The 24,659-nt window shown below is 45.0% G+C and overlaps 1 protein-coding gene across 1 annotated transcript in view; it reads right to left on the reverse strand.

Annotated features, from left to right (window-relative positions):
• LOC142590473 (uncharacterized) overlaps window positions 1–23,955 on the reverse strand; it is a 49,181-nt gene extending 25,226 nt beyond the window's left edge. Inside the window, exons 1-2 of the mRNA XM_075702621.1 lie at window positions 23,833–23,955; window positions 7,859–8,065 (exon numbers count right to left, since the gene is read on the reverse strand). Coding sequence (XP_075558736.1) covers window positions 7,859–8,051 — 193 coding nt within the window. The 5' untranslated portion in view covers window positions 8,052–8,065; window positions 23,833–23,955. The remainder of the gene's footprint in view (window positions 1–7,858; window positions 8,066–23,832) is intronic.
• Window positions 23,956–24,659: the final 704 nt, after the last annotated feature.

Raw genomic sequence — 24,659 nt, forward strand, 5'->3', positions numbered from 1 at the left:
AGCTACAATCTCCACATCAGCGCGATCCGCTACAGCTTGCACGCCGTACTCAGGGTGTTGCAAGGAATTCCAAACGCCGCGGGGACCAACAACTTTTTGTCACCAGCCTCCACGGGTCGAATGATGTCCACCTTTGGTGAAAAATCCAAATTCTTGAGTTTTTTTGCGGCCATGGCTCCGGAAGACGTGCCAAAAGCGGAAAGAAAAACGCACTGTACCACATGAGTCTCAAGCATTCACGTTGGCCTCATGAGTAGAAGGAACAAAGCGAATTGAAAGACGCACCGCTCCGCATCTCCGCACTACCACAAGCCCAAGCTGCACTGACCTCGTTTGGCTTGCTGTGCCAGCGGTGTCAGGCAACCAAAACACAGGAAACGGGTGCCTGCGGTCAGTGTGGGTTCTCCCTCCTGCTTCTCTTTCACACCCAATTGCACTCCAAGTGCTCCTCGTAATGTGCCTTTTACCCACACGCCCCTTCCTCAGAGTGCGGGGTGGTGTGCGTGCGATCACGGAACTTTGTGAGAAGCTCACTTGCAGGGGTGGGGTATAGTGGGAGAAGCGCACTTGCCGGGGCGCAGCTCAGCACGGAGTTCGATACATCAATACGCCGGTGCAGGGGAGTTCTATATACGTGAACAATAGCGCTATACTTTTGCATGGGATTCCCGAGGGGATTTTTCAACTGTTTGATATAGGCAATAATTCTATATATCCGGGATCGACTGTATGCATGTATGTATGTATGCATGTATGTATGTATGCATGTATGTATGTATGTATGTATGTATGTATGTATGTATGTATGTATGTATGTATGTATGTATGTATGCATGCATGCATGTATGTATGTATGTATGTATGTATGTATGTATGTATGTATGTATTGCAAAACTATATCCGCAAAGTAAATGACCACAAAGCCATCACATTGAAATTAGGGTTAGAAACATGGGACAGTGTTTATAGGGTCACTACCGCTGATGAAAAGCTTGAAGCCTTTCTTAAAATAGATCGTGGTTACATGAGCAGTTCTTATTGTACGATATCCAATAGAAAAGGTTTGAAGAGAAAACCGTGGATAACACAAGGCCTTTTAAAATCGATAATTCATAAGAATAATCTACATAAGAAACTTAAGCCCTGTCCTTATACAATAGAACCAGAGACAAGATATAATATGTATAAGAAATGTATTGAAAAGTTATCGTATATTTCAAAGGCTGGTTATTATTATTCACAAATTATGTGTGTAGCTAGTAATACTACTGAAACATGAGAAGTTTTAAACTCCGCTATGAATCACGTAATGCACCAAACTAAAGTGATAGTTATTACTGATGGAAACAGTGTCATAACTGAACCATATGCACTTGCGCAGAGATTTAACAGTTACTTTGCTGAGGATACTGCAGCTCTTACCTCAAAACAACAACTCGCGAACTTTGAGCACCCTCATGATGTACCTATAATAAACTATCACTGCAGCTCCTTTTACCTGGTTCCTACTAATCCTACTGAGGTTCGTAGTGCTGTGCTTTCATTAAACAACACAAATTCTGTGGGACATGATGACTTACCTTTAGTCCTGTTGAAACCGTCAGTGAATTTTATAGCGAAACCTTAGCAGACATAACAAATACAGCCTTATCATCTGGTGTATTTTTGACAGCTTTGAAACTTAGCAAAATAACACTGGTATTTAAACATAACAACAAACTATTAGTCAAAAATGACCGGCCTATCACATTGCTTTCGCCTCAATCCAAGATAATCGAGAAACTACTTAAACGAATTAGACTTTACTTCAAAAACAACAGTATTTCATCAAGCACACAATATGGCTACATGAAAGTGAAAAGTACAGAAATAGCCTTGCTAATCTTGACTGGAAAAATCAGGCAAAATGCTGAAAATAAGATCCTCACAGTGGGGATATTTTTGACCTGACAAAAGCATGCGATGTTAACAATAAAAAAAAAAACTGCTGTATAAATGAGAGGATTATGGTATTCGTGGCACTCCTAACAAGTTAACAGAAAGCTATCTGATGAATAGGAAACAGTATGTTTGCATCAATAGACAAAGTTCTCATAAAAGAACCATTAATAAAGGTGGCCCACAGGGGCCAATATTAGGTCCTTTCTTGTTCATTGTATTCATAAATGATCTTACATCGTACATACTAGAAGAATGTGTCCTGTACGCAGACGACACAAATGTTTTCATAGTGGCTGAGAATGAGAAAGATTTATAGAAAAAAGCAAATCACACTCTCAACTGGCTCTTTACTGGTTACACAGAAATGAATTGATGCCCAATCTTAGGCTCTTCATTTAGTAATTTTATAATTTTTTTTCTGCTAAAAACACGTCAATTAGTGAGGATGGCGAGTTGATATTTAATGCTGTTGCTCTCCAAGAAGTTAGTCATAAGAAATTCTTAGGATTAGTGATATACAAACATCTGACGTGCCACAAACGTGTACATGAGGTAATTAAGGAAGATGTACAAAAACGTACCAATATTTTATAAGCTACGGTATCTGTTTCCACTACAAACCCTTCTAATCCTTTACCGTAGTTCAGTCGAAACATTACAGCCAATTGAGGTAGCTCAAAATACCGTTTTACGAATAATAAGTTTTGCCTAACGTACTGAGTCTACATCAGTTACTTATCCTCTATTAAACAGTTTAACGTTGCATAATAACATTTACTTCTGCATTGCAATTCTTACGTAAAAATTTCTAAAAACTATTATACAAAGTCCATCAGTTTGATTTCATCAACATGAAACACAGTATCCCCAACACTGTCCTCATTATTAATGTTAGGAGTTTCACTTCTGCATTGCAGTTCTTATGTAAAAATTTCTAAAAACTGTTATACAAAGTCTGTCAGTTTGATTTCATCAACATGTAACACAGTATCCAACACTGTCCTCATTATTAACGTTGTTAGGAGTTTCACATACATGCAGAAATTATGGAACATTTTACTTTATAAACACTGCAGCCAAACTTTGGAATACCCTTCTAAAAGACATGACTTCTTCATCATCCATTCAGTAATTTTCAAGCTCACAGCACCAGTACTTCCGGTACGATTCTTAAATTCACAAAAAGTTAGTTTCCCTTTTTTGTATTGTATAATGTTTTCCCTTAATTTTTAAGGTATACACCTTAAGCTTTGTGCAAACACGTGTTAATACTGCTCAGGCTGCAAAAATAGCATGTCAGGGCTTGACTTTATAACTGCATTCGAAAGGAATGTGATAAAATCAGTAGAATCATACAGCACGATTGTGGCAGTGCGTCCTGTGAATAGAAAGTAAAAAAGCACAACTGTCAATTTTCATTGCAAGCTTTGTTGTGCAATGCAACCCTGTTGACAGTGAACTTGAAGACATTGTGGTGGAATTTGTTTCGTGAGCACCCTGCATGAGTTCTCCAGTGACAGGAGATTCAATTCATTGCAAAGGCAATTGAACTGCTCACAATGGTCTCATTTCTCAAAGAGAAAAGGCTTGACTTTTTGCATCAGCAAAGGTGGATGAATTTGTAGTGCATTGTAACAAGAGTGCTGCGGAAGAATAACTACCAGCTGGGACAAACTGCCAGTACAGAAGAGGTCCCGTCGGCCACTGCGGTCTGCAAACAATGCGAAAGACGCGAAGCTGCTAATCACGAGAGAGGATCAAAATGAGTGTATGGCCAGCAGTCACCATGCCTACAGGTCTACAGCATGCCTACAGGTCGATTGAAGTGATTGCTGGCGTGCAACTGCTCAATGCTGCTCATTGCCTGATGACATTGTTGAGAGCTCGGTTTAGTGGTGGCATGGAATATGCGTTTTGTCAGCATGAGAATGAAGAGCTGACAGGCTTTATTCAAGAGTCAAAGTAGGTTTGTTGAGTGGCTGTGGTGGTATCCCTGTCGGGCAGCCACCTCTGTTCCAAGAAAGAGCCGGGGGCAATGACCTCCACAGCAACGCACACTTGATTTCCAGAGCAAGGGGCAAAGACATGCATGGAGAGGCATGGCTTAGTGACAGACGGTCAGTACAAAGGCTTCCCCCCAAGAATGCTGGAGGCTTAGGTGTAAATGGCGGAAAGAATGAATGAGTTAATTTCACGATAAACTGGTTTCATGCGGTCACACGACATTGTTCTTTGCCGTGAACGTCAATCTTCAATGTTTTCTCTGAACGCAAAGCCACACGAAAAGGGGCTTCATAGGAAGAAGTCAATGGTGACATGATAGAATTGCGCCGCAGAAAGACATGCGTGGTTGAGTCCGCTGTCGAGAAACTAAACACAAGCTGCCTGCGGGCGATACGTGGGGGTGTAGGTCGAAGCTGGCCGAGCCAGGAATGTAGCCTCTCTAAGTGCTGCGCGGCCACTAGCGGAATGCCTTGCTAGGCATTGAAAAACTGGCCTGGAATGCACAATGCTAACCCACAGAATGTCTCGGCTGCCCTGACTCCAAGGTCATCCTTGATCATTGTTCACAGCATCAGTAGTATTGGGGATAGCATTTACACCCAGTGCTGTCTGTCAAGTGTGGCGGTCAATGACGCCTTCAGTTGGTGGTGGAGACGCTCAACCATGCCACTGCTCTGTGGGTGGTAAGCCATGGTGTTATGATGGCGCATGGTGAGCAGTCTCGCCAGGGCAGAAAGAAAGCAAGCTTTGGAATTGTCAGCTGCGGTCAGTAGCTATGAGCAAAGGGCAACCATACCACAACATTCAAGTAACAAGAAATGCTTCCGCCACTGTTTCGGCCATGATGTCTTATAGAAGGAATTGTCTCAGGCCACCTTGAATACCGGTTGACACATGTGAGGAGGCACCTGAAACCTTGGCAGGCCTAAAGAGGGATCGAAATGGCTCTCGGGTGGTCGAAACGGCTGCACCGCTGAACGCATTTGCCGGGCCACTTTTACGGCTTGACAGGCTTGGCAGTTTCTTGCCCAGCTTCGAACATCTTTGTTCATCCCTGGCCAGATGAAGTGGTCTGTGATAAGCATCTGTGCCACCTGGATGTTGTGACGGCTTAGCCCATGCAGTGAATCAAATATTGGAGGCCGAAACTGATGGGGCACGAACAGGCGAGGAGCTGCCAGCAATGGTGTCACACCTGACCAATGTTGTGTAAGGAAGCGGCACCTCCAAGCAGCATGAGCCTTCTTCCCGCAATTGTCGCAGCTCGGGGTCATTTTGCTCGGTGAAGGCTAGAGCTTGGAAATTTAGAGGGCCAGCAAGGACAGCGCCGATCCGCGACAGTACATCAGCTGCCTGATTTCCAGTCCCAGAGATATGGTGGATGTCCGTAGAAAATTCGGAGATAAAGAAAGGTTCTCGAAGCTCATGTTCTGAGTATCAGGAACTGTTCTTGAAAAGAAAAGTTAACGGCTCGTGCTCGGTCAGAATGTAAAAGCCTTAAAGGAAAAAACAGCGCAATAGATGGCCAACATCTCCCTCTCGAAGGTACTGTAGCGGGCTTCTATAAGTTGGAAGCGCTTTGAGAAAAAGCCCAGTGGCATCCAGTCTATGTCATCATGCTGCTGCAGTACTGCAACCATGGTTGTGGTCAATGCTTTTACCATAAGGCGAGTTGATGTGTTGGGCAACGGATGAATCAGCAACACTGCAGTCACCAGCCACGTTTTGGCTTCCTGGAAATAGTGCTAGTGCTCCAAAGACCAGTAGAAAGTAGGCATTTTTTTTTTAGTCACGACGTAGCAGGTTGGTAAGCGGCTGAAGAACTTGCACACAGGATGGTATGAAGCACCTGTGAAAATTTATGACTCCAAGAAACTCGCGCAACTTTCAGACTAAAGTTGGAGAGGCGAAGTCCTTGATTGCCCGCACCCATGATTCTAGTGGCTTGATGCCCTTTGGTAAACCCAACGTTGGTGTTCACAAGTCCAATGTCTAGCGTTAATGACCGGAGCCCATACGATACGATAGCAGTGTTGTTCACTGCGTGGAGCATGGATTTTGCATGTTGGCGATCTGTGGCCATGGCAGGAATGATAAACAGCTCGTCTCCGGTGTCAATGAGGAGGCGGGTGCCGATGATGCGATCGACTACGAAGAACATGGTAGATGGTAGATATCGCATGCTGCCATTAGCGATTTGCCAGCGCGCTTCCCACCCATGAATGGGGCTGAGTGCAGCAACTTGCTTGTTCACGAAAGTAATGGTGGTACTAGCACAACTGCCATGGCGAGTCTCTAGGTGCACTGCGATATTGTGAAACCAAATGGTTACGCTGAAGTTGGTTGTCAGTGTTGCTGCCTATCGTCACCTTCTCCAGTGCACTGGTAAAGATGTCATGTTTTTCTACAGGTGCGACACTCAGTATCTTGGCTTAGAGGCACTAGCAGCGGCAATAGGTAGCTGTGCTGAAGACAAATAGTTGCATATGCAGTCAGTGAGTGCAGCTAGCCAATCGAGACTCATCTCACCGGAACCCAACAGCACCATGCTAAGGACTGTGGGAGGTGTCGCAAGAAAACCTTGTGCAAAATTGGAAGCTGGCCCTCGTTTGCAGAGTGCTGTCCAAGTAATTAATGCAGCCAGTGCAGCAGTTGTAACATTTGTTGGTCGCCGAGTTCCTCGAAGAGGAGCTCTTGGCGCCTGCTCTGTTGTCACGGCTCGAGGTACTGCAGGGCCATGTGTTTCAGGTCATCATATGCAGTGACCGAAGGCGTACCCACAAGCAGGTCACCTATGGCATCGGCGATGTAGGAGGGTAACGTGGCAGTGACATGCAGGTACTCTGCTGTCTGCGAAGCGATGCGTCGGAGTTGAAAACAAGCCTCTACATGCATAAACCAAACTCGGCAATTCTTGTGCCAAAAGCTGGGAAGCTGAAGCTCTGCACCGATAACAGGAGACGTAATCATGGCGTCGTCTCTGTCAGCAGGTGTAGGAGAAGCGTCGTCCATGACTAGTGTTCAAAAAAACAAATGTAAAGTCTTGGGTCACCACTTGCTGGAAGCTCATTTTGGGGAAGGCAAGGACTACGCATTTTGACAGCTTGAGAACGGAGACTCAACTGGCTTTATTCAAGAGTAAAAGCAGGTTTGCTGAGTAGCTGCGGTGGCACCCCAGTCGGGCCGCAGCCTAGGTTGCAAGAAAGAGCAGGGGACAATGACCCCCACTGTGAGGTAAACTGGATTTCCGGAGCAAGGGGCAGTGACTCAGACATCGAGGAAAACTGGATTTCCGAGAAGCGTGGACAATGAACTGACAGACGATCACTACAACATTGCTGCATATGCCTAGCCCTGCTTAATCACCGATGATGTGCTGTGGGATGTCATGACTCAAAGCTGTCCTAGAAAAGAATCCTGACAGTTCACATGTGGTTTTTGCCTACTTCAATAAATCAGCATATTGATAAAACAAAGTATGTTTTGTTTGTAGTATGCTTACCTGCATTAAAGAATTTTGTTTTAATTTCGTTCACACTAAACACAGGGGTCGACCGACATTCTGCATTGAACTCTATTCATGTTCTTACATTACTACACCGCTTTAAGCATAACTAAGACACTCAATGGGTGTAACGTTCTTGCAGAGCAAAGTAAAGGCAACAACAACATCAAGTCAAGAGTCCTCTGGGTTAAGCTCTGCCCCCTCTAAGGTGCTTCAATGCTATGTAGAGCATTATTTTTGCATTTTGCCCCAAACAGTATCCAGACAAGACTCCCATACCTGTTAATTTGTCATCAGCAGCAGAATGTAATACACACTTGAGCTAGTCATACCAAGCTAGTCAGACTTCGCCATTCACAACACTAACACAAGCATGCAAATGTAAGAGAAGTGCCGGTCATTGCCCACCTGAGGTGGAGCTTAACTGCTCCACAGTCTCCGTAGTCTGCACGCTCCTAGACTCGCTCCATGCTTTGAAGCAGCACCCAACAGACTTGTCAGCCAGAGGCAAGCTGCACTGCATGCCAACCTCGACCTGACCGATGACCTTGGAAGGGGTGTGGCATGCCGTTTTGAGAGTGATGCTTTCAGCTAGGCTCATTGCATTTGTGAGGCCTGCAGAAAATAATTGGGGTAATTGCATCCCTGCTACAGCATCAAGAACAAGAGATAAAAACAACAATAGAATAAATGCAGAAGCAGTTTACAATGTGTAGACATGGAACAAAACCCTTTCAGTTCAGGATTCCTAAAGGGCTACAAGGGGCAATCCACATTCAATACCCGGAAGCAGGGCAACCTCTTTTCTCTGGAATGCTTATGACACTATAACATATCTCGGACACTTTCTCATCACATACATTTTAAAGCTATTGTGTAGTCCAAGTAATGACAAGTAGTTGGAAGATCCTAAGGTCATCACTATCAGCCTTTTTGATGTCCACTAAAGGATCCCCAATCAACCCACGTCTTGTGCCAGCTGATACCATCCTGTGCTTGCAGCAAATTTTTAATTTCATAACCCTACCTAGTTGTCTGCTTTCCACAATTGCACGTGAGTTCCATTGGTACTCATACCGTAACCCTGATAGACTGTCGGTTACCTGCCGTACACATTATATTGTTTTATAACGTTTCATATTTAATGCAATAGCATTCTTTAGGAACTTCACCCAGTTATCGGTAGGTCTGTATGTATGTGCATCCACGCCTAACCTCTTTCCCGCCATCTTGGGTCACTGGGTAGTCTATGGTCAAATGGGTAGAGCATCTCGCTGCTGTGCTGAAGGAACTGTGTTCAAAATCGTCAGCCCAATTTGGGGCACTGAGGATGTAATATTGTCTATGTGCTACTCGTCAATTAACCTTTCTGACGCCATGTTGGGTCAATGGGTATGGGCCACTCTTCAGTGGGGCATCTCCCACTGATCTCCAATTAACCTTACTTTGTCACTTATTTTCACCCTGTATGTGTCTAGGCTGACTGGCCTGTTTCCTCTTAACTAATTAGGTTTTTCTCTCTTGAAATTGAGAACAATCCTAAACCTCCTTAATCAATGTTCACTGCCATTTACCCTAGCTAACGTCTACATCCTGCACTATGCTGGGGTCAGCTAAGTGTACGAAATCCATTTCCTTTCTTGTTTTCCAATTACAGCGTTTCCAGGTTGTCTTCCTTTTATTACACTTCAGGAAGTAGGTATTCACGATTTGAAGGCGATTCCTTTCTGTAAACTCTACCAACATCTTTCATCTACTATTTTTAGAGTTGATGCCATAGTTACCAGTCACCCGTTCTCTGCCTACTTTTTGTACTAAAGTCACCCATGACTACAGTACACCTTGCACATTTCTCATTGCTAATTCAACATCCTCACAATACTGATACATTTTTCCATATCACTGGAGGTTGGACAGTAAGTTTGTGCTACCTGTCATCGATATCTGCTATTAAGTTTTATTAAGACGACTGCTACCCTTTTATTAATACTGTCACATTGTAGGGACAGTGAACAACCGAAGTGGCACAAGGCGCTGGGCAAACCTGTGCCCAGCAAAGCAAGTAACACTCAACGCAATGTAGCAGCGAGCACACCCATCGATCGTCGAAATATCATGTGCAGGTCAAACACATCCGTTTTCATACGACTCGTAAAAAGTTCCAGTTGTTTTGCTGGTGCCTTCATGCCTTCCAGAAAGTCCTACACAATTTTTGTCGTGCTTACATCCCTATTAAACAAGGCTCAGTGACAACATTTAAGAAACTTCCAATAGAGACAGGTGTGCCTTAGGCTGCATGGCAATAATCTAAGAAAGACTGGTCCACGAAAAATGTCCACTGAAAACAATACTGTAGAATTTATAATGTTGCCTGCTGTGTACTTATGAACTAGAAGCCATACCCTATATTCCCTCTCATCTGGAAGACCTCTGTAGCAGAGGACGTGACCATTAGTCAGCTCTGTATATGCTTCCTGTTTTTCAATTTTCAAACCTCATTACGACCAATGGTACCTCAGGCAATGCCCGATGCCCAATAAGCCCCACTAAGACAGCCGCACGTGAGAGGGTTCACATGTTAAATATAGCCAGGCACAATTTGCAGTGGCAGCCTATATAGATTGGTGCTACCTGTGCTAGAGATTCTAGCACAGGTAGCACCAGGTAGCAGGGGGTGCTAAGAATCTAGAGATTCTTAGCACCCGCTGTCCCTTCGCAGGTCTGACTGCCGCCTTGTTCAGGTGATTCGCAGCAGTACTGGGTACGTGCTGCTTTTCATTGAACCACTGTGACACCAACTTGGGTTTGATATGCGAGTACTTTTCATATTATTCTTCATACAAATTATATAATCAAGAATTGTGCACGAATCATAGGATTGCTAATGACATTGAAGTTACCAATGATTTCTAAAGAATGGGTGCACCACCAATTTTCTTCCTCTTAAACCTTTGAGAGCATGGTTTTCCTCTAAATGTGAACCCCTAGGGTGGAGTATTTTTACTGTAGATTTAAGATCTTCAGACTGACCAATTTTGCAGAAAGAGTTAGCTCAACCTTTTCTGAATGATGACAATGTGACAAAACATTTTCTGCAGGTAAACATGCCTGTTTTACTCATGAATACAGATGGGCTTGCATAAACACTTATCAGATTTTTAAAAAATTCTGAAAATAGATCTTTACGATTCGGCATTTGGGCAGCAGTCAGCATCAAAGCAATTTACACTCGACTCACAAGCAGTAGAGCAACCGGTGTCCATGCCCACATTGTTATCAAACTGCGTATATGAGCGCACGCAAGAAACCCTGATGTTTGCCACCAAATTTTTTTTCGAGGCAAATATCGAATAGCAAGATATTGAAAACCATTACTATGAAATTCAGACATTTACACGACACTACTGCATGTACTGAACCTAGACCTGGGAGTGCTTGCCAGCACCCCTCAGAGGTATGAAGGCAGATGTGAGGGTCCATTTCAGCCATAAGAATTATAGTGCAGTCCGCTTACAACAGTATCAATAAGATCAATCTTAGAACTGATGAGTACTATATGTGAATGGAGTGCCATAATAAACTCAGAAATAAAAAACCCCTGCCAAACATACCTTTTTAACTGCGAGCACAAATTTGCGACTCACACTAAAATAATACAGATTGTATAGAGTAGGCTTTGAAAAACAATATGTTTATTTATAGCCCTAAAGAGCATGTCAAGCACTTGGCATACTGAAATAGTCAGAAATGTGCACTTGCTCTTGAGGTAGTTTAATGTTTATAACTGCAGTATGCATTACATGCAGCTGATTGATGACATTTGCATGAACATCAACGTCGAGGCGAAAGACACTCCATTGTCTTTCTTGTAATTTTGGCTGCAGTCGTAACACAACGCTGTCATGAGTAATGAGAATGACCACCTCATAGGAGATCTCTTTGCAGGTCAAGGCAGCACCATCTTCACTCAGGAACTCCTCCATTGAAGCAACACCTGTTTCACCATCAGTAGCATTATGGAGGCTAGAAGCAGCAACGTGTTCCCAGAGCTTGGTCAAGTCAGCGGCATTCACCAAGTTAGTATAACTACCATGGGTGTTTCACTTTGGCACACAAACTCCACCTTTTCTAAACAGTAGTTTATGGTGAAAAAGGGCCTCTCACCCTTTTTCCATTGATAGGCATGGCCACTGCGTCCAGCCTTCATGATCACGGCACTCCCAGTTTTCAGAATCAATATCATCGAATTCATGAGCTCATACTTTGAGTATTACAAAATTCACAGCTTCATCTCAAGCAATACACTTTTGTGTTTTGTTGACACTTTTATTAAAGTTTAACACATCTGCCACGATGCGACATGAATGGGAGGCAATGACATTGCTCAACCCTCTTGGAGGTTATGAACAACTGCGCACAACAATGCCGCACGAAACACGTCTCCCTGTGTGTTCTGTGTACTACGCAAACAGCAGTGGCGCACGAAAGGTAATGCTTGACATCAACTCACCAGACTCGCATTGAACTAACCGTAGAAGAAATTGAACATTCGCCGGCCACATCACTGCCAATTATTTTTGATCGCCAAGGTAGCACACGAGTTGAAACCTTTGCAGTCAGTAAGCAAGAACAATCAGGGGAACCAAGGGACTCAAGTTTTTGTTGGTAATGTCCTCTTCATAGCATTTGGCAGAAGTTCAGGGCAACGACTCATAAAGGAGCTTTGCAGTGGCTGCCGCTTTGGCTCTTCCCCGATGTCGCAGGAGATGGTGCCTAGTTCGGCAACGCCTGGATTGACTGTCGTGCCCACGCATCCGCGTGACCTAGGAACCTTCCACGGCACTGATAACGCCAACATCGACGACTGGCTGGAAATGTATAAGCGGGTGAGCAGCCACAACATAATGTTTTACTTGGTGGGAACTGGGTGAGTGTGGTTACAAAACCACAAAGAAAAAGTCCGCGACTGGGATACCTGCAAGAAGAAGCTGCGAGACCTCTTCGAAAAACCACTGGATCGGAAGGTCGTCGCCACAGAAGAGTTGGCATCACGAGTTCAAACGTCCACTGAGGACTATGTCACCTATATACAATATGTGCTGGCACTCTACCGCAAGGCCAATGCTGAAATGCCAGCGTCTGAGCAAGACAGGCATGCTTCAAAAGGTATTGCCGATGACACCTTCAATTTACTCCTTTGTAAGAACTGTACTTTCACTAATGATATTATCATGGAGTGCAGCCGTTTTGAGTAGGTGAAAAGTCGTATCAGTCATTTGCACAGCTTCCCAATACAACTGCAACATCCTCTTGTGAAGACCGACAGGACTCTCCTTTATGGCAGCGGCAGCCTTCAGAACAGCTGATGATAATTGTGCGGCGGAAGCTAGAAGCCATGTGTCCCACGGCTTGGTACCCACCTGTCAACGATGCGTGCATTCCTATGGTTCCCACTGTTCAGACTATTGTGCGCCAAGAACTCGCCAGTTTTGGCTTGCAGTCAGTTTGTGCAATGGCCAGTTCCAAGCCAACTGCATGTTCTTCAATCGTGCATATACAAAATCAATGAATCCCTCAAGGCTCTCACAACATGGCAGAGTGGCGAACGCCGTCTGACAGACCTACTTGCTTTAGTTGTCACCGCGCATTGGGCACGTCGCCTGATACTGTCGCAAATGCTGGTCCTTATGCCATTCTCAAACAGGCCTCGTCCAGACAGCGGTTTTTGCCATTTCCAGCCACAAGCCAAGACAAAACGGCACGACACTTGACAGTACAACCACATGGCACTGTCGATCATCATCGCCGAGCAGCCACCAATTGCGTTCGCCACATAGTCATTGCCCGTCGTCCAGGTCACCCCAGTCCCATCGCCGTCCTTCCGACCTGAGCATGTACCTTTGGAAAACAGCATCACCTCCGGAGCTCCCGGAGGTGATGCGACATTGTCTACCTCTCCGCCAAAGCCTCTCACCATGCCGACCAGACGCAATATGGTCGATGCAGAAGTTGACAGTTTATTTGCCCCAGCGCTTGTTGATACTGAAGTCATATATCGGTGATGAGCAACTGCCTTCATTGCCACCTGAAGGAAGTCCTTACACCCACCACATCTCATGCTATCCGGGTCGCTGATGGAGCAATGACCATTATCCTTGATATGTCCACTGCCCGAGTAACTGTTGCTGGTTTCAACACTTCCGTTTTATTTGCTATTTTTGAACGGTGTTCCCATGACTTGGACCTTGGGCCTCGAGTTTTTATCGGACCATTCAGCACTGACTGACTGCATTGCTGGCCTCCTCCAACTCAACCTGGCTATTCACTACTGTACTCGTAAATTACCTGAGCCTTGTTTATGTTCTGCAGACTTCGTACGATTGTTGCCTCAAGCCGCCATGTAAATGCCTTTGGCATGCTTCACATCTGATTCTGACGGTGACTTAATGCAGACTCCTAATCTCAATGTTCTCCTGCTAAGCAGCGTTGTCATTCCTCATACCACCGTGATTATCGCCGATAACTTCATATTTCTTCCCATTTTAAATTTTAGTTTAAGTACACAAGTTGTTCCGAAAGGCACATCACTCGGCAACGCTTCTCCAATCGACGATACTGCCATCTCTCTATTAGATGTTCCGTGCTCGTCTTCATTCACTGGCTGTCTGGTAAGTTCCGCAACGTCCGATCCTGGCATATCTTCAACGATTGCTCAAGACCTGCTTACCAAACAGGCTATGGATCTTTGTCACGGCCTGATGCCTTATTAATTCCACGTCTATGAAGACGTGGGATCCGCAATGGGTAAAGTCAATACAAAATACACTATACTGATGAGCGACTTCAATGCCAAGGTAGGCAAGAAGCAGGCTGGAGACAAGTCAGTGGGGGAATATGGCATAGGCACTAGGAATAGCAGGGGAGAGTTATTAGTAGACTTTGCAGAACAGAATATTATGCGGATAATGAATACCTTCTTACGCAAGCGGGATAGCCGAAAGTGGACGTGGAAGAGCCCGAACGGCGAGACTAGAAACGAAATAGACCTTATACTCTGCACTAACCCTGGCATCATAAAAGATGTGGACGTGCTCGGCAAGGTGCGCTGCAGTGACCGAAGGATGGTATGAACTCGAGTTCGCCTAGACTTGAGGAGGGAACGGAAGAAACTGGTACATAAGAAGCCGATCAATGAGTTAACGGTAAGAGGGAAAATAGAGGAATTCCGGATAAAGCTATAGAACAGGTATTCGGCTTTAACTCAGGAAGCGGAGCTTAGTGTTGAAACAATGAACGACAATCTTACGGGCATCATTAAGGAGTGTGCAATAGAAGTCGGTGGTAACTCTGTTAGACAAGACACCAGTAAGCTATCGCACGAGACGAAAGATCTCATCAAGAAACGCCAATGTATGAAAGCTTCTAACCCTACAGCTAGAACAGAAACGGCGGAACTTTCGAAGTTGATCAGCAATCATAAGACAGCTGACATAAGGAAGTATAATATGGATAGAACTGAACATGCTCTCAGGAACAGAGGAAGCCTAAAAGCAGTGAGGAAGAAACCAGGAATTGGCAAGAATCAGATGTATGTGTTAAGAGACAAAGCCGGCAATATCATTACTAATATGGATGAGATAATTCATGTGGCTGAGGAGTTCTATAGAGATTTATACAGCACCAGTGGCACCCACGACTATTATGGAAGAGAGAATAGTCTAGAGGAATTTGAAATCCCACAGGTAACGCCGGAAGAAGTAAAGAAAGCCTTGGGAGCTATACAAAGGGTGAAGGCAGCTGGGGAGGATCAGCTAACAGCAGATTTGTTGAAGGATGGAGGGCAGATTGTTCTAGAAAAACTGGCCACCCTGTATACGCAATGCCTCATGACCTCGAGCATACCGGAATCTTGTAAGAACGCTAACATAATCCTAATCCATAAGAAAGGGGACGCCAATGACTTGAAAAATTAGACCGATCAGCTTACTGTCCGCTGCCTACAAATTATTTACTTAGGTAATCGCAAATAGAATCAGGAACACTTTAGACTTCTGCCAACCAAAGGACCAGGCAGGATTCCGTAAAGGCTACTCAACAATAGACCATATTCACACTATCAGTCAGGTGATAGAGAAATGTGTGGAATATAAACAACCCCTATATATAGCTTTCATTGATTACGAGAAAGCGTTTGATTCAGTCGAAACCTCAGCAGTCATGGAGGCATTACGGAATCAGGGTGTTGACGAGCTGTATTTAAAAATGCTGAAAAATATATATAGCGGCTCCACAGCCACAGTAGTCCTCCATAAAGAAAGCAACAAAATCCCAATAAAGAAAGGAGTCGGGCAGGGAGACACGATCTCTCCTATGCTATTCACAGCATGTTTACAGGAGGTATTCAGAGACCTGGATTGGGAAGAATTGGGGATAAGAATTAATGGAGAATACCTTAGTAACTTGCAATTCGCTGATGATATTGCCTTGCTTAGTAACTCAGAGGACCAATGGCAATGCATGCTCACTAATCTGGAGAGGCAAAGCAGAAGGGTGGGTCTAAAAATTAATCTGCAGAAAAGTAATGTTTAACAGTCTCGGTAGAGAACAGCAGCTTACGATAGGTAGTGAGGCACTGGAAGTGATAAGGGAATACATCTACTCAGGGCAGGTAGTGAGCACGGATCCGGATCATGAGACTGAAATAATCATAAGAATGGGCTGGGGTGCATTTGGCAGGCATTCTCAAATCATGAACAGCAGGTTGCCACTATCCCTCAAGAGAAAAGTGTATAACAGCTGTGTCTTACCAGTACTCACGTATGGGGCAGAAACTTGGGAGGCTTACGAAAAGGGTTCTGCTTAAATTGAGGGCGACGCAACGAGCTATGGAAAGAAGAATGATGGGTGCAACGTTAAGGGATAAGAAAAGAGCAGATTGGGTGAGGGAACAAACGCGAGTTAATGACATCTTAGTCGAAATCAAGAAAAAGAAATGGGCATGGGCAGGACACGTAATGAGGAGGGAAGATAACCAACGGTCATTAAGGGTTATGGACTGGATTCCAAGGGAGGGGAAGCGTAGCAGGGGGCGGCTTAAAGTTGGGTGGGCGGATGACATTAAGAAGTTTGCAAGGACGACATGGCCACAATTAGTACATGACCGAGGTAGTTGGAGAAGTATGGGAGAGGCCTTTGCCTTGCAGTAGGCATAACCAGGCTGATGATGATGATGATGACAACAATATTCGAAGCACAATTGGTTTCAAAGCTGTATGAAGCGCATCCCTACAAGCGTCTGCCGAAGTGCCTGCCTACACTTGAGCAACTCTTGGTGAACTTCGCTTTGGCATCACATTTCTTGGCTTTAAGATGTGTACGTGAAGACCGGGAATAATTAAGTTGTGGAATTGCATAGGGAACCAGCGTCCATTTATCTCACGAGGAATCAATATATATTTGTTCTCAAGAATAAAAATATAGATTGTCGTACTCAACGTGACGTGCACACATGTCCTACTTGTCTGCGAGGCATTCTTTTTTTTTTGGTGCAGCACGTGTTTCCATACATTGACCCTTTTTGGAGAGCAGTTTGTTCTAGACAAATGAGATTGCACTTTTGGCATCACGCCATGCGTGGCCTCAGCAACAGTGCAGAAATATGAAACCATTACCGCTTCTACCTTGCTTCTGCTCTATCAGCTGTGGGAAATGCAACCGAGTTTTTGCTAACGCACTGCGCTCCAATCATGTCGGACTGATTCACATGGGTTGAAGACGTGTTCAGTTATCATCATCATCATCATCATCATCAATCTGGTTACGCCCACTGCAGGGCAAAGGCCTCTCCCATATTTCTCCAACTACCCGGTCATGTACTAATTGTGGCCATGTTGTCCCTGCAAACTTCTTAATCTCATCCGCCCACCTAACTTTCTGCCGTCCCCTGCTACGCTTCCCTTCCCTTGGAATCCAGTTGATAACCCTTAATGACCATGGGTTATCTTCCCTCCTCATTACATGTCCTGCCCATGCCCATTTCTTTTCCTTGATTTCAACTAAGATGTCATTAGCTCGCGTTTGCCCCTCACCCAATCTGCTCTTTTCTAACTTCTTAACGTTACACCTATCATTCTTTCCATAGCTCGTTGAGTCGCCCTCAATTTAAACAGAACCCTTTTCGTAAGCCTCCAGGTTTCTGCCCTGTACGTGAGTACTGGTATGACACAGCTGTTATACGCTTTTCTCTTGAGGGATAATGGCAACCTGCTGTTCATGATCTGAGAATGCCTGCCAAAGGCAACCCAGCCCATTCTTATTCTTCTGATTATTTCAGTCTCATGATCTGGATCTGCGGTCACTACCTGTCCTAATCAGATGTATTCCCTTACCACTTCCAGTGTGCAGTTGTTGGCTGCAAAAATAGTGACTGGCATATCAAGGAATGGAGTGAATATGTGGCCAAGTTCGTGTACTGCTGCTGCAACTATTTGTACGTCTTACCAGCACTTTTAAATGTACAGCTTTCCTCGAGGATACAGAAACTTGCTCATCCACCAGTGTTGTACCTCTAACCATAAAATAAAGGGCTTCAGCCCTGGAACAGTGGCAAGAGTGGGTCATCATCATCATCATCATCAGCCTAGTTACGCCCACTGCAGGGCAAAGGCCTCTCCCATACTTCTCCAACTACCCCGGTCATGTACTAATTGTGGCCATGTTGTCCCTGCAAACGTCTTAATGTCATCCGCCCACCTAACTTTCTGCCGCCCCCTGCTACGCATCCCTTCCCTTGGAATCCAGTCCGTAACCCTTAGTGACCATCGGTTATCTTCCCTCCTCATTACATGTCCGGCCCATGCCCATTTCTTTTTCTTGATTTCAACTAAGATGTCGTTTACCCGCGTTTGTTGCCTCACCCAATCTGCTCTTTTCTTATCCCTTAACGTCACACCCATCATTCTTCTTTCCATAGCTCGTTGCGTCGTCCTCAATTTCAGCAGAACCCTTTTCGTAAGTCTCCAGGTTTCTGCCCCATATGCGAGTACTGGTAACACACAGCTGTTATACACTTTCCTTTTGAGGGATAGTGGCAACCTGCTGTTCATGATTTGAGAATGCCTCCCAAACGCACCCCAGCCCATTCTTATTCTTCTGGTTATTTCAGTCTCATGATCCGGATCCGTGGTCACTACCTGCCCAAAGTAGATGTAGTCCCTTACTCCTTCCAGTGCTTCGCTACCTATCGTAAACTGCTGTTCTCTTCCGAGCCTGTTAAACATTACTTTAGTTTTCTGCAGATTAATTTTCAGACCCCCCCTTCTGCTTTGCCTCTCCAGGTCAGTGAGCATGCATTGCAATTGGTCTCCTGAGTTACTAAGCAAGGCAATATCATCAGCGAATCGCAAGTTGCTAAGGTATTCTCCATCAACTTTTATCCCCAATTCTTCCCACTCCAGGCCTCTGAATACCTCCTGTAAACATGCTGTGAATAGCATTGGAGATATCGTATCTCCCTGTCTGACGCCTTTCTTTATAGGGATTTTGTTGCTTTCTTTGTGGAGGACTACGGTGGCTGTGGAGCCGCTATAGATATCTTCCAGTATCTTTACATATGGCTCATCTACACCCTGATTCCGTAATGCCTCCATGACTGCTGAGGTTTCGACTGAATCAAACGCTTTCTCGTAATGAATGAAAACTATATATAAGGGTTGGTTATATTCTGCACATTTCTCTATCACTTGATTGATAGTGTGAATATGGTCTATTGTTGAGTAGCCTTTACGGAATCCTGCCTGGTCCTTTGGTTGACAGAAGTCTAAGGTGTTCCTGATTCTATTTGCGATTACCTTAGTAAATACTTTGTAGGCAACGGACAGTAAGCTGATCGGTCTATAATTTTTCAAGTCTTTGGCGTCCCCTTTCTTATGGATTAGGATTATGTTAGCGTTCTTCCAAGATTCCGGTACGCTCGAGGTTATGAGGCATTGCGTATACAGGGTGGCCAGTTTCTCTAGAACAATCTGACCACCATCCTTCAACAAATCTGCTGTTACCTGATCCTCCCCGGCTGCCTTCCCCCTTTGCATAGCTCCTAAGGCTTTCTTTACTTCTTCTGGCGTTACCTGTGGGATTTCGAATTCCTCTAGGCTATTCTCTCTTCCACTATCGTCGTGGGTGCCACTGGTACTGTATAAATCTCTATAGAACTCCTCAGCCACTTGAACTATCTCATCCATATTAGTAACGATATTGCCGGCTTTGTCTCTTAACGCACACATCTGATTCTTGCCTATTCCTAGTTTCTTCTTCACTGTTTTTAGGCTTCCTCCGTTCCTGAGAGCCTGTTCAATTCTATCCATATTATAGTTCCTGATGTCCGCTGTCTTACGCTTGTTGATTAACTTAGAAAGTTCTGCCAGTTCTATTCTAGCTGTAGGGTTAGAGGCTTTCATACATTGGCGTTTCTTGATCAGATCTTTCGTCTCCTGCGATAGCTTACTGGTTTCCTGTCTAACGGAGTTACCACCGACTTCTATTGCGCAATCCTTAATGGTTCCCATGAAATAGTCGCTCATTGCTTCAACACTAAGGTCCTCTTCCTGAGTTAAAGCCGAATACCTGTTCTGTAGCTTGATCCGGAATTCCTCTAGTTTCCCTCTTACCGCTAATTCATTGATTGGCTTCTTGTGTACCAGTTTCTTCCGTTCCTTCCTCAAGTCTAGGCTAATTCGAGTTCTTACCATTCTATGGTCACTGCAGCGTACCTTGCCGAGTACGTCTACATCTTGTATGATGCCAGGGTTCGCGCAGAGTATGAAGTCGATTTCATTTCTAGTCTCACCATTCGGGCTCCTCCACGTCCACTTTCGACTAACCCGCTTGCGGAAAAAGGTGTTCATTATCTGCATATTTTTCTGTTCTGCAAACTCTACTAATAATTCTCCTCTGCTATTCCTAGAGCCTATGCCATATTCCCCCACTGACTTGTCTCCAGCCTGCATCTTGCCTACCCTGGCATTGAAGTCTCCCATCAGTATAGTGTATTTTGTTTTGACTTTACCCATCGCCGATTCCACGTCTTCATAAAGGCTTTCGACTTCCTGGTCATCATGACTGCATGTAGGGGCATAGACTTGTACCACCTTCAATTTGTACCTCTTATTAAGTTTCACAACAAGACCTGCCACCCTCTCGTTAATGCTATAGAATTCCTGTATGTTACCAGCTATTTCCTTATTAATCAGGAATCCGACTCCTAGTTCTCGCCTCTCCGCTAAGCCCCGGTAACACAGTACATGCCCGCTTTTTAGCACTGTATATGCTTCTTTTGTCCTCCTAACCTCACTGAGCCCTATTATATCCCATTTACTACCCTCTAATTCCTCCAATAATACTGCTAGACTCGCCTCACTAGATAGCGTTCTAACGTTAAACGTTGCCAGGTTCAGATTCCAATGGCGGCCTGTCCGGAGCCAGGTATTCTTAGCACCCTCTGCAGCGTTACAGATCTGACCGCCGCCGTGGTCAGTTGCTTCGCGGCTGCTGGGGACTGAGGGCCGGGGTTTGATTGTTGTATTCATATAGGAGGTTGTGGCCAAGTACTGCACCAGGGTGGCCAATCCTGCTCTGGTGAGAGAGTGCGTTACCGGTTCTGGTCACCGGGATCAGGCCGCACTCCAGGCCTGTTTGTGCAATTTCTCAACACACGGTTTCTTTTTTCTTTTTTTTTTTGTATTTCCCGGAGGAGAATTGCGCGGCACCGGGATTTGAATCACGGTCCCCTTGCACTGGAGACGGATACTCTACCGTCCCCGCAGGAGTTAAATTAAAATTTGAATTATGGTGTTTTGCGTGACAAAAACCACTTTCTGATTATGCACGCCGTAGTGGAGGACTCCGAAAATTTCGACCACCTGGGGTTCTTTAACGTGCACCTAATTCTAAGTACACGGGTGTTTTCGCATTTCGCCCCCATCGAAATGCGGCCGCCGTGGCCGGGGTCCGATCCCGCGACCTCGTGCTCAGCAGTCTAACACCATGACCACTGAGCAACCACGGCGGGTCCCGCAGGAGTTGTACGCCTCATTTAACCTACAGTGGCGCCCTATTTGATCAGTCAAGTTGGACCAATCTGAGCTCGGTTATACCGCATGGATGGCACTCGGCTAGAGAACCTGGTATTTATGACCTGCACATGTGTGGCCACACATAATTGAGGACATAGAATTTTTTTTTTTTTTAGGAGGGTTTCCGTACTATGATAAAAGGAAGGAAAATACCTTAAAAAAGAAAAAGGAACATACCATGTGATTTGAACTCGTGATCCTTCAATGTTGCCCGGAAAGGTAGCTCAGTCGGTTGGTTCGTCAAGCCAGCGGTTACTTTCAAGCGCTATAGCTCCTGCTCCGAGCCTCATACTTATGTGGAAAGGGGCTGGTGTTGTCCGCGACAGTCGATTTTTGCTGATTCTGAGTGGTTGGAAGGCATAATTTCTTGGAAAAATGGCCGCCAGAGGAGCAGCGTGAACTCGAGCGGCTTTAGAGACTAGGAAAACTGCCTTAAGGTATTTAGAATTGAGGGGTAGTTTCGTTAACAAACTATAACACGGCAATCAGCACTTGAATATAATTATAACCCTAATAATAATTGTAAATATTCATCTCATCTATAGTATCTAAAGCGCGCGTTGTTTCTTGCCTCTGCGTGTAGTAGTTAAGAGAGCCAGTTTAAGGGCGGAGAAGAGGGAAGGAAAAGAAAGCAAACTTGCAGCGCCGTGGTTTTAAGGCGCAACCGTGGTAGAGAAACGGAAAGGCGATATAAGCATGCGTGGCCATGATACGCACACGACAAACTGCCTTACAATATTTAGACTTGAGGGGAAGCTTCGTTAACAAACTATAACACGGCAATGAGCACTCGAATACGATGAGAGAAATAATTGAGACGTGGAAAATTCCCTTGAAATAAATCTGGTTTGCGAGACAAATGCTTGTATGTATTGAATCTCTTAAAAGATGAGGGGGGAAATATGCGCTCACCGAGAGGGCATCGTCCGCACGAGACCACCGCCAGGCTCCTTACGGGGATGTGGAGAGAGTGGGTACCACTCGTTAAACAATTGCAAAGGGAGTAGCACCGCTTCCTGTTACAGTATGTTTTGCGCAGAGTATCTACACACACTTACTGCAAATGACATGGAATCTCATGCCCACTCTATCGTCAACAATGGGTGTGCACTTGAATATATATACGACATATACATACAATAAATTACGGACTACACCGATAGCACATGAATGGTTGAAGCCGAATGTTTTGTCACTGTTCACAAGAGAAAGAGTGCTAGTAGCGGTATCCTTGCTACAAGGTATTAACAATGTACAAAACGGCTACATTTCAAGCCGTGTGCGCAGGTATAACAAAGCTATTGCAACTGAGCACACCCGCAAGCGATTCGGCAGAAAATATACAGATAGTGACCGCATCGATTGACTTTAAGGAGTCAGAAATATATGTCAAGCTGCTGCTTCAAAATATGTTCCAGACAAAGTACGATAAGCAAAACAAGCTAATCCTGATTCAATTCATGAGCGGGAAATTTGGATAGCTTGGAATGCGTATTTAGCCCCACTTTCAGAACAAGCACCATATACGCTGCTCGCGCCGTTTGGGCAGCTTCATCAGCGCCGAAAGCTCTTTTTCACGTTCTGTGAAGCTGCGGCCAAAGCTTCGTGTCGTTCACCCAGTCGCCGCCTATGCAGTCTCTCAAAACAGTGGTTTGTTGAGTCATGCGTATCCATTGTCAACACGGAGGCAACGGCGGCAGTTTAGGCAAGCAATGGACGCGTCACCACGTGATCAAACATGGCGGCGTCCACAGGATCACCATGAAAAGGGTGAATATAACTCTCTGCTGTCGTCACGATGCGAAAAAGACATATCGAGCACCAGAATCACGTTGCATCTGGCCGCTCGAACAGCCGTGGAAACTTCTTCCTATTGTGAGACGCCGAAGCACTTCTGTGCGAAACATTTCACCGGAAAAGAACCGCCGCACGCCACACGACACCAACACTGACACCAACATGACCACAGTAGCGACAGACAAAGCAGCAGCACCGAAGAGGCGAAAAACGGTAATGCAGCACTAGTAGTTCGCGTGACCACCACAAAAAAAAAAGAAAAAAAAAACCGTCGCACATCACACGACACCAACATGACCACAGTAGCGACAGACAAAGCAGCAGCACCGAAGAAGCGAAACCAGAAGCGGCAGAAGTGACGAAAAGCGGTATTGCAGCACTAGTAGTTCGCGTGACCGCCACTTCGGGAGTTCCCTCTTTTGCGAGTGTCGTTTAGATTTGGCAAAGTGCACGTACCGAGTGACGTCGCCGTAACACTGGCAGTTGGGCAAGCCGCCGTCTACCTCGGCACCTGAATGTCGCCCCCGAGGGCTCCGTGGTAGCATCGCATGCATCTGCGCACGCGTTAGCAGCCTCCTATATGATCTATGCCTGCCGGATGAGCGTGAAAAGGCCGCCGTCTATGGCGGCGCCACCTACGTAGGATAAGAATAAGCATATTGAATGGAGCGGCAAACTCGTCACGGAGATGTCGCAAATGCCACATAATAGCAGTAGCAGATGACGAAAGCTGTTCGCACTCTGGTTATAATAAAGGTTTGAATGAATGTTTCGCTTCTTTCCCTAAGGATTTCCTTGCAGCTATATGGCCGAAAATGCAAAGTTTACTTTTACGACGGCAGGATTTCATGCTGGAGCGCTAAAACTAAGTAAGTATGCACGATTTGCAGCGTATTAAATAGGATGGAATATCACAGTGAAGTTCGCTGAAGCTGTATCACCGTTACATTTAATTGTTTGTCCAAGTGAAAGTTAAACCTTTGTGCTGAGGCAGTATTTCTCGCACGCAGCTCATTAAATTATGGTGCGATCAAAGTTTACAATTGTATATGCCGTTTTAAGCATGCATTATGTGCGTCGACGAAGTAATTTTTCTGTAAAGCGTAATATGGCTGCGGTGGGGTGCAAAATGCATCGATCCGTTAGCATTAAGCTAATTGTAACTGTAAAAAAAAATGTCCTGGTATATGATTTTAGAAAACAGGAAGGGCAAAACGATGTATATATATATTTCTTACAGACCAAGATGGCGTACTGCTGCGTGCCCAACTGCAAGCTTAGTC

The sequence above is a fragment of the Dermacentor variabilis genome, chromosome 8, assembly GCF_050947875.1.
Source record: "Dermacentor variabilis isolate Ectoservices chromosome 8, ASM5094787v1, whole genome shotgun sequence".
In the NCBI taxonomy this organism is placed as follows: Eukaryota; Metazoa; Arthropoda; class Arachnida; order Ixodida; family Ixodidae; genus Dermacentor; species Dermacentor variabilis.